The 10843-nt window shown below is 31.8% G+C and overlaps 1 protein-coding gene across 1 annotated transcript; it reads left to right on the forward strand.

Annotated features, from left to right (window-relative positions):
* Window positions 1–4549: 4549 nt before the first annotated feature.
* Window positions 4550–6596, forward strand: LOC111988272 (anaerobic nitrite reductase HB2). The gene is made up of 4 exons (XM_065759931.1): window positions 4550–4680; window positions 4791–4905; window positions 6090–6176; window positions 6357–6596. Exons 1-4 carry the CDS (start codon window positions 4586–4588, stop codon window positions 6516–6518), a joined length of 459 nt encoding a protein of 152 aa, XP_065616003.1. The 5' UTR covers window positions 4550–4585; the 3' UTR covers window positions 6519–6596.
* Window positions 6597–10843: the final 4247 nt, after the last annotated feature.

The raw sequence follows: 10843 nt of genomic DNA on the forward strand, positions 1-10843 counted from the left end.
ATCATATAACATTAAACACCTACCCATAAATGATAAATTTATTCATGTCCAAGGACGTGTCTTTGTCCATGACAGTTCCTTAACAATGAGTCTGTACCATTTTTGAGTGAGACATTCACGTAGTGAAACTCTCATTGGTGTCAATGTTTGAATATGAACGTTTCAATATTGAGATATCATTTCAACAAACTTGAACAAAGTGTGCATATCCTGAAATTCAGGACGAGATTTCATTTCTGTTGTAGTGGATGATGTTACAGTACTTTGAGTTTGAGTGGTACGATATGGAAGAAAAGAACAGAACCAATGAACCAGTGACCAGTAGAGGAAGAAAATTAATGACTATCTAAAATGTAATTATATACTAAAAATTACTCACACTAATGTAATGGAATTATGGAAATTATTTTGTCAAACCCTTTGTTGTGTATGAACCAAACAAAATCACATGTTTCCATTTGTCATAAAGTAATAGTACAAGATAATTCATTTTTCCTATTTTCTGACCTGTCACTAATTTTCTCATTTACTAGTTCCCTTTTTCAACAATAGTGTAAGGTACTAAAGCTTTTAATTTTTTTTAATTTTTTTATTTTTAGATGATACTCGCTGAGGTATTATAGCTTTGATAAATAGTTTTCCATCGATTTTTTATTTCATCCACCAACAGATCTTCCTCTTTCTAAAATACCAAAAAGAAATAAAGAAAGAATATTTAAATTAAATTTTAAAAAATAAAGTAGAAAGGTATGTAACTAAAATATAAAAATGACTTTCTAAAGAAAAACTTAGTTAGAAATTTGCAAAAGATCCTAGCCATAAAGGTGTAATAAACTAACAAGTAGTATGCAAAATGCTTTATATCATAAATGCCACCCACAGAGCCACACTAGGCCCAAGGGGGCCCGACCCAACATGAGTTGCACAAGAAATAAAATTGTAGACATATTAGAGCCTTATCAGAGCCACATTAAGGCCCGACCCTACATGAGTTGCACAAAAATAAAAGTGTAGACATATTAAAGCCTTATTTGAATTGGTTTTAAGGAAAATAAAACTTTAACCCTCTCGCCAAAATCTTGGCCTCCTCTATAAATTAAGCTCAAACAATCACATTTCATAGACCATCGGTTCTCCTAACTCGAAATCCTGACTTGGTTCGTGATGGTATCAAATGCTTTGATATATGTGGATCATGTAATGTTATTGCAAATTAATCAAATTAATTAATTGAAGTGATTATATGCCTCTGCTTAAATATATTTTTTTTTTTGTTGAGAATATTAAGTATTTTTAACACACACGGAGAGAGGAGATAAGATCTTTTAAAAAAATTTACAATGGTATATATCCAAAAATACCTAATTCTTGAATACACAGCATAATATTTAAATCCCTTTAACTTGCACTTATTTTTTAACGTGGGAGAAGGTTTTTTGAAATACTTTAGTTTTACACAAACCCAACAAACTTTTATTTTTTCCTTTTCTCCCATCGAAACACAATAGCGTTGCTAGATAAAATAATAATAATAATAATAATATTGTCCTATGAAGTTTCAAAAATAAAACACAATAGCATTGCTAGATAAAATAATAATAATAATAAAATGATAATATTGTCCTATGCAGTTTCAAAAATAAAAAGAGAGGTATTTTAGAATACCTCATTTTTTCATATCTCTCTCTTTCTCTCTCTCACCAGCTCTCGAACCCAAGACCTGATACTCATTATAAGTAGTCAAACCATTGGGTTGCCAAGAGAGCCGGTGCCAGATTTTGCATACTTAATTATATTAACATTTGAACAACGCGCACTAAAATATATCAAAGAGAACAATGTCAAAACTAACTATAATAATTCTTTTTTTGAGGAAAACTAACTATAATACTTAATTGCAAATATCCAATCATATATAATGAAGTTATTATTAACCCACCCAAATTATATTTTTTGCAGTCAATATCTTAATTCAAGAAAAATTGAAATGTCCACATTGCTGTCCAAAATATCAATGTACGTGCATTACTTTTGATTTGATTCTAGTTACAAATAATAACATGGTTATAATATTGGATGCAAGTGAATTTGCAAGCTCAAGTATGGTGAATTGTCGAAAGGTCTTTTATTATGAAGAGTGCATACATGATATAACATAAAGAATGAATTATGAAATTCTGACTAAGGCTTGTGTTTGATACAATCTTCTTAAAATAAATTTCACCTCTCACAATTAATGAGTGTTTTGAGACTCTTAAGCTTTTATCTCTTAGAATACAATGATCACATCAATAAGAAAAGGCACAAATAATCCGCATACATAAAGCCATAAATTATCTTTCTTTTAATGATACCCTTGATTTTTTTTTTTTTCAAGAGTCAGGAGAATGAAAAAAAATATATTAAACATATATATAAGATGCAAACTTGAACAAGACTGGGATATTGTTTTCTTACTAATAAGACACATGTATGATGTCAAGTGTTTTATATATATGGATCTATATCAATTACAATGGTGAAAATTTTTATATTTTTTTTATAACTATTAATATGGTATGTTGTAAATAAAGTTACATCAATTGATTTCATCTGATGGTGTTTCTTTAAACACAAATAAAAAAAAACTAGTTTGACTTAGGATTGCCTAGCTCTTGGCAGCTATCTAAGAGCATTCACATCCGGTATGTAAATAACATCCCATTTTACAATTTCAAAAACTATTTTATCTATTATGTAATACCATTTTACAATACACCAAACAGTTCAATTTTTATTCTATTATATAACACATTAAAATAATATAAATTATACAATAAAATAATACAACACTTTCTGTCACTGCCTCTGTCTCACAACCACACCACCACCAATGACAGAGGCACCATCGCACCAAAACCCACCATCATAGCAAACCCACCGTGATCAATACCCAAATAAAACCCAAAAACCACCTACCACTACCATCACCACTGTGAATCCCCCACTTCCACCACCATGAACCCACAGTGAAACATTGACCCCAAAATCCATCCTCCTCAACCTTTTCAACTCCACAAGCAGGGGCGGAGCCAGGGGGGTCGAGGGGGGGTAGTCGCCCCCCCTGGCCTGCCCAAAAAATACCTTTAGTTATTAAATACCCTTACCTACTTTTTGTTTTTGGTTTTTTAAATGCCATTTTGTTTCTTTGATCTTGAAATAAAATATAACTTCCAAATGAGCTATTGAGGAATCTTAAGTCCTCCACTAGCATGTCTTGCACTGAAATTTTTTTAGTTTGTCCAAACCATATTATAATTTGAACATTTTATGGGAACACATTAACCAAAATAATAGAAATTCACATATATTGCACTCAGTATCTATCTAACTACTAATAGTTTCATTCATAACTTAAGTTTTGGCTCTAAAAAAAATTAAAAAAAAAAAAAGATAGATCACTCATGTTAGAAATATCTCAATAGATAAATACAATATAATGAATAAGCTTTTTTGTTTTTGTTTGTAGAGTCTTTTTTTTTTGGGTATAATTACATTAAATAATAAATATCACTTAGTATATAAATGAATAGCTTTTAATTTTTCAAATTGGTCTCAAATATTATATATTCACATAAATTTGTGTAAGTGCATATATCATATATAAATTTTGCCTCCTCTTAACTCAAATCCTAACTCTGCCACTGTCCACAGGCATGACCCGGACAAAGCATTCTTGCTAATATCAAGCTCTGCTAGAAACCCACACAACAACTTGCCGATCTCCACTGCCAAAAACCCACATAACTCGCTGATCTCCACCGCTAGAAACCCACAACAACTCGCCGATCTAGAAACCCAGTAACCCACAACAACTCGTCGATCACTGCCACACCGATATCCACCTAAATCACATCGATCTTGCTACAAAAAATACCCAGAAAAACGTCATCACCGTCGTGAGAGAGGGATTGAAGGACTGAAGGAGATCTAGTGGCTGCTCATCTCGAAAGTCAAGCTCACGCCTTCGTTGGACCATGCTTCGGCCAATAGCAAGTTAGAGAGTGAGAGACGATAGATGAGAAAATAGAGATGAAGAAAGAGAGAGTTAAGAAAGAAAAGAGACCATTTCAACCTAGAGAAAGAGAAGACAGAGGAGAGAGAATAAAAGTGATTAAAAAAAAAATACAATAGTGCTACAGTGTCATTCTACATTTAGGATGGCATTGTAGCACAATTGCAAATTTTTTTGCAATTGCAAGATTTTGCAAGTCCAAATGTTGGGTGCCATTCGATCTTAAGATAAGGGATGACTTTGGCAGGAAAAACTCCTAAATGTTATGTAGGGTCTATTCTCTTGTAAGAGAGAGGTAACATGCATCGGAAACATGCAATACCTTCTCCTTTAGTAGAGCCTTATAATTAAAATTGATTTTATATGTTATTATTATTATTATTGGTGATCACAGTTTTATATGTCAAATTTGAACCCGCCCAATAATGACAGCCTTTCCATCTTCTAACACTCTGAAATTAATAAAAGACAACAGAAGCAAAGAGACTAACTTTTAGAGAGAGAGAGAGAGAGAGAGAGAGAGAGAGAGATATGGGTTTCACAGAGAAGCAAGAAGCTTTGGTGAAAGAATCATGGAAGGTGATGAAGCAAAATATTCCTGAGCACAGCCTCCGTTTCTTCACCTTGTAAGTAGAGAGAGAGAGAGATAAAGAACAAAGATTAGGTCTTTTTTCACGTCCATTCCATATACAACAATTTTGTATGGTTGAATTAATTGTTGATGTTGAATATTCAGGATGCTAGAGATTGCACCAGAAGTGAAGAACAGCATCCACTTCCTGAAAGACTCTGATGAAATACCAAAAGATAATCCTAAGTTCAAGGCCCACGCTTTAATAGTTTTCAAGATGGTGAGTTTTTTATTTTTTTATTTTTTTCAAGATCACATTTGTTTTTTTTTTTTTTTTTTTTTTTTCAAGGTTACATTTATTTTTTATTTTTTTCAAGATCACATTTGTTTTTTTTTTTTTTTTTTTTTTTTCAAGGTTACATTTGTGCTTGAATATTGTAAACACCCAGAAAACTCAAAACTGTACTTATTATTCAAGATCTCAAGTTTCCACACATCCATAGGATTTTATGTCTGATTGTTAAATGTAAACAATACATGCACCAGCACCACATAATCTCTGATGTTTCTGTATCAAACACCTGTCCGTGTCAGACACACTAGACATTCTTCGTACGTGTCACTATATTGAGAAAAAAAAAATTTATTTATCAAAATTCCTTTGATTTTAAATACATTTGTACTTAAAACTTGTTATTTATTTTAAAAACTTAAATAAATACAAAAGATGCCTATAAATAATTAAAATATAACTAAAGTAAATATTAATATATATTTTTTTTATTTCCATTGCATTGTATTTTAATTTTTCAACAATTATATACCTTATTGTTGTGTCTTATATAAGTGTTTTATTATATACAAGCGCGCACGCACACACACACGTGTGCGTGTGTGTGTATATATATATCTTTTTAAAAGAAATTGTGATTAGTTGCAATGTTTATAACCTTGGTAAATTGTTTAAAATATGACAAAACTTAGGTATTGTTCTTTAAATTTTGATCCCTTTTTAAGATTCAGCCATGTGGCTAGCTACTTAACTAAAAAATACACTTCCATCCCATGTGAAAAATCCACATGGCAGAATATTAAGAGGAAAATCTAAAGAACAGCACCTAAATATTGTACCTAAGTCTTGCCCTTTAAAATAAGATTTGATAAAAGTTACTCTCAATTTAATTACAAAACTCATAAAATGACTATAAAATTGATTGGTATCACTTTTTTTTTTAGGAGCACGTAGGTAAATAATTCTAATGTCCAAGCATCACAAGAGATGTTGGAACCATTGAGATATACATTTAACCCCAATAATATAAAAATAAATAAATTATTTTCTTGTGATTAGTGATATATTAGGTTATAAAGTTTTATATAATAAAATTAGTAGTATTCCATTCATAATTGATTCACTATATATTTTGATGTATGCATCAAAGACATGCTATTCAATTGCTGGAGAAAGGTCAGTTGGTGCTGCGCGAAGTCCCTCTGATGCATTTAGGGTCAGTCCATCTCAAGAAAGGAGTCGTCGATTCCCATTTTGAGGTAAACTCCCCTAATTGTATCTATGCTATCATGGGAAATTAGTTTGTGGTTTACTTTTATATTACTTTTTTTTAGAAGAACATTTATATTACTAATTTCAAACATGGTATTTTAGTAAAGATATAGAAAAACATGTAGGTACATATGCATTGTGTAGTTTTTGATTTTCTGATGATTTAGGTGATGAAAGAAGCGCTACTAAGAACAATCAAAGAGGCAGTTGGAGAGAGTTGGAGTGATGAGATGGGCGGAGCCTGGGGTGAAGCCTACGATCAGTTGGCTGCAACCATCAAGACTCAGATGGAAGAAGAAGCTGCTCAGACTCAGTTACGTTCAAATTAACTTTTCTATGTATATATATACTAGTGGCATTTGTACGTGTTATGCTCATTCTCCACGCCGTTTGCAAAAGATAATTTGAAGACTTTAACTCCCATGTGTTACTGTTCATTAGTTTCCAAGTGATTGCAGAGAAAAATTAATGGTTGTGTAATTTATGCTTGAGTTATGTTATGGAGTGTCATACATAAAGAAATAAAATATAGTAATAAAGAAGTGTTATAATTCAAAATATAACAAGTGAGCATAATGGAAAAGGATTGATCCTCTCTATTTGATGAGAAGGGTAATTTCATTTTTCAAATTAAAAATTATAAATCTAAAGATATGTTCAATAAAATTTTAAATGATACGATGCTCTATACAAATTAAATTTTTAGAAAATAAAATCTTAATTTTAAAATAAACTTTCTCCATTACACTAATGGAGAATCTTGTGCTAAGTTTCACTCGCGTAATAAACTTTTTGGGAAAAATTAAAATAAATAGACGACATCATCCACAACTGCCATGGAAAAGAAAATTAATGATGGTGGACGGTAGTCTCAAGAAAAGCAAAATAAGAAGGGTGAGATTGAGGGAAGAAGTCAAAACTATGAAGACAATTGAGACTTCATAAGAAAAATTGAGACTGCAAAAGAAAATGAAAAAAAGTTTAGATGAAAAAAAAAATTTTAATTGAGGTAAATTGTTGGAAAAGGTATTTTGAAATTTTGGGTTACTTTATGTGTGCATATATATATGTGTGTGTGTGAAGAAGTTGCAGAGACTTGAGTATAGAAGAGTAATAAACATTGATGATATTCAAATTTAAACTTAACTGTATGCAAATTTTTCAACACTTACACCTTAATGCCTTATTTCTTTTGTCTCATAAAGTTGTATGAAGTTGTATTGCTTTTTCTAGAATTATAGTATTAATGGGAAGAGACAAATGAACAATAATGGTATCTGTTAGAGTGAAAATTCACCGTTAGTTAGGTTGTTTGTCCAAAGATGTCGATGGAAGATGAATGATCAGATAAGACTGCAAAAGAGAGGGTTGACCGGAGGTGGCACTGGCCTAAGAGTTTTTGATGCTTAAGTTAGGACTCCAAAGAGATAATATGCATGATGTATAGTGAGTGTATAAACATGTACTAGAAATGGAAAGTGCATATTTAGTGTACCTCTATACGTGGAGATGAATTTTCTTTTATAAGTGTATCTTCTAGTTATTGGTTGTTTGTCAATTAATGTTGTGCATTTATCTTATTAGTGTAATGTTTGGGCATTTAATGTGATAGATATTATTCATCCATTGGCCAATGCTGGCTTTGGATGATACTTATCATTTATTACTTTGATTGAAATGTCTTTTGACTTAATGGGCATGTAGTTGTTGGGTAACGGTCATCTGTTACACTATTAAATGTCTCTACTAGTTATGCTTTTCATTTATTGCTAAACAATTGGTGGTGGAAAATGGCCTTCTTATATGGACGATCTTTTAGGTAAGATCATTCATCTATATGGAAGATCTTTTTGATCGTCTACTTGAATGGAAGACTTTCTTGATTTTTTCTGGTCTAACAGTATCCAAAGCAACATAAATTAGTTTTAAATTTGACATTTTCACATATATATTCCTAACAAAATTAATTAATCAAACCTAAGTGTAGACAAACTAGTTGTAAAATAAAACCAGTTTAAATTTTTTGAATTAGTTTTTGACTATACAAGAATTTTGACAAGAATTTTGTAGTTGGCAATTAATGCACATCCCACGTGCACATCAATTTATATATATATATATATATATATAAAAGCAGAGACCTCATGCAGGAGAGCATGAGGTTTTGTCAAGTGGCACTCTTTTTGAAAAGATAATTGATTTTTTTTTTTTGGACATAAAATACATTATTCTTAATTTATTAAAATTGTCACACCCCGAACCCAACTGTAAAAATAGGCACGTGACAACTGCCGTACGCTTATAAAGTAAGCACCCTACAAGTGTGCAAGGCTTTTTTAGCAACTAAAATTTATCCTCAAAAAATTAAATAAAATAAATCCAAAATACCTCAACAATTCCTTTATGAATAGATCTCCAATAATTTAATAGGGACAAAATCCAAATCTCATGTACATAATGCCAATTGACCAATAAATATAAAACTATTAGAAGACCATCCAATTCCCAAAACCACTAAGCTTCTTTTCCCGCTTATAACACAACATCAAAACTTCCAAAACTTGTCATTCTTCATAATCTAAAATTGGAGGGGGAAAAAGGGGGGTGAGTTGACAACTCAATAGTAATGAAAATCCTATTAAGTTCTATCAAATAATAAATCTGTAAGGTAATAAGATGTAATATGAGCCTTCAAAAGTTATAATATGCTATGAGTTTTCAAAAAATAACTAAAGAAGTTTCATATTCATAAAATAACTAAAGAAGTTTCATATTCATAAAATAATAAATTGCAAATAGATCACAAACTTCAATCTTACAAATATATCATAGATGGTTTGGAAAGTAGTCAGTTTTTTCATATATTAAAAGCAATTAACTTACAATAGTTTCTAAAAATACATAAGCAGTTTTAATGACTCAAAAATAGTTCAAATACCCAAACATTTTCAAAATCACATATGTAGTTTTAAGGACTCAAAATAGTTCAGATGTACAAACATAATTCATATTCTTAACAATTTTATGACTATGGTCACGCTATATCCCCGTGAATGGGCATTAGAGTACCAATTAATAACCCTCATTGCCTGGGTATCAGAGTACCAATGAATAACCCCCATTGGCTTGGGTATCAGAGTACCAATGAGCGACCCTCTAGAAAAATATTAAATCCCAGAACCTAGAAAAATCTACAGTTACATCGTTTAGTTTATCAAAAAAAAAAAAAAAAAAAACACTAAGAGGCTGTTTGGCCACCTTTTTTTGGTCACTCAATTTTCGTCACTTAATTTCCATCACTCCACCATAGTGAAATCCCCCAGAGTTATGATTATTGCCTCGACCTCTCCCCCTTTGATTATTGTACCTGCCTCCTCTTCCTTGTTGAAAGCCTTGAGAATGAAACTTGGCAGCCATAGCCATAGAAGCTGAATCAACTGTATTAGACCTCTTTTAATTACTCTTTCTTCAGTATTAAGCAAAACATTCAATTCTCCACTGACAATATATCACTTCTGGTTCTAATTGCTGAACTGAAAGAGTCATATTCAGAGGGAAGACCATCAAGAATGATGTGGAGAAGCTCTTCATCATCCATAAACACAGAAACAGCAGCCAATCTATCTCTGGCTTGCTTAATTTTCTGAAAATATCCATCAATAGAATCAACACCTTTCTTGATTGCATTTAGTTCATTTCTCAGGCTCATCATATGAGACCTTGAGACAGATGCAAATCTTTTCTCTAACACCTTCCAAACTCCTCTCGCTGATTTCTACCCAACAGTGATGGCAAGAATCGCAGGGGAGAGAGTAGAATTCAAGAAAGTGAACATTGCTTGTTCACAATTCCTCCAAGCTATGAAAGCTGGATTGATCTCAGCAGTAAAATTACCAGATGAATCTTTAAGAAATCTATCTGGAATAGTGATTGAATCATCCAGAACATCAATCATTGAATAGGTATCTAGAATTACCTCGATTTGGTGTTTCCACACAATATAGTTTCCATAATCGAGCTTCACAGTCATCATGGATGACATATTTGACAATAGCAACAGTGAAGTATTTACTGGTAAACTCGTAGTAGCCATAGCTCGCAGAGTAGTTGAAGTTGATGTTGAGGAAGACGAACCAAACGGAGCAGAAGCCATTGAAAATGGATCAATGCTCTGATACCATGAAAAACTCTCTCAAACCTATAATATTTTCTCAAAGAAAACACTGAAAAGAAAAGCAGAGAAAAGAAAAGAAAACAGAGAGAGAGAGAGAGAGAGAGAGAGAGAGAGAGAGAAAGTTGAGATATTTCTCAAGAATTTCTTCACTAAATATATTTCACAAAATCAAATAATAATGGAGGCTTCAGGTCATATTTATACAACACAGATTAAGAGAAAGAGAGCATGAGGGAGATGAATAACCGCCTCACACGTGCTCTAACAAACTCTCACACGTGCTCTTCCAAATCTAACTAATTGCTAACAAACTAATCAGTTAATAACATTATACATATATACTGAAAACGACATCGTCTCCTTCAAAGGAAAGATTTCTCAAATATATACAAAACGGCACCGTTCCTTTTAATGAGAAACGGTGACGTTTTGTTTTAGTTTTCCTTTGTGTTTTCCCAACCTTGTATACGACACCGTTCT

This window comes from Quercus suber, unplaced genomic scaffold (genome assembly GCF_002906115.3).
Source record: "Quercus suber isolate HL8 unplaced genomic scaffold, Cork oak 2.0 scaffold_346, whole genome shotgun sequence".
Taxonomy (NCBI): Eukaryota; Viridiplantae; Streptophyta; class Magnoliopsida; order Fagales; family Fagaceae; genus Quercus; species Quercus suber.

What these genes read in the sequence shown, in the direction of transcription:
- LOC111988272 (XM_065759931.1), top strand. Translation starts at nt 4,586, where the DNA reads ATGGGTTTCACAGAGAAGCAAGAAGCTTTGGTGAAAGAATCATGGAAG. An exon ending in CTTTAATAGTTTTCAAGATG is followed by an intron (nt 4,906 to 6,089) that starts GTGAGTTTTTTA and finishes CAATTGCTGGAG; the next exon opens with AAAGGTCAGTTGGTGCTGCG. An exon ending in TCGTCGATTCCCATTTTGAG is followed by an intron (nt 6,177 to 6,356) that starts GTAAACTCCCCT and finishes CTGATGATTTAG; the next exon opens with GTGATGAAAGAAGCGCTACT.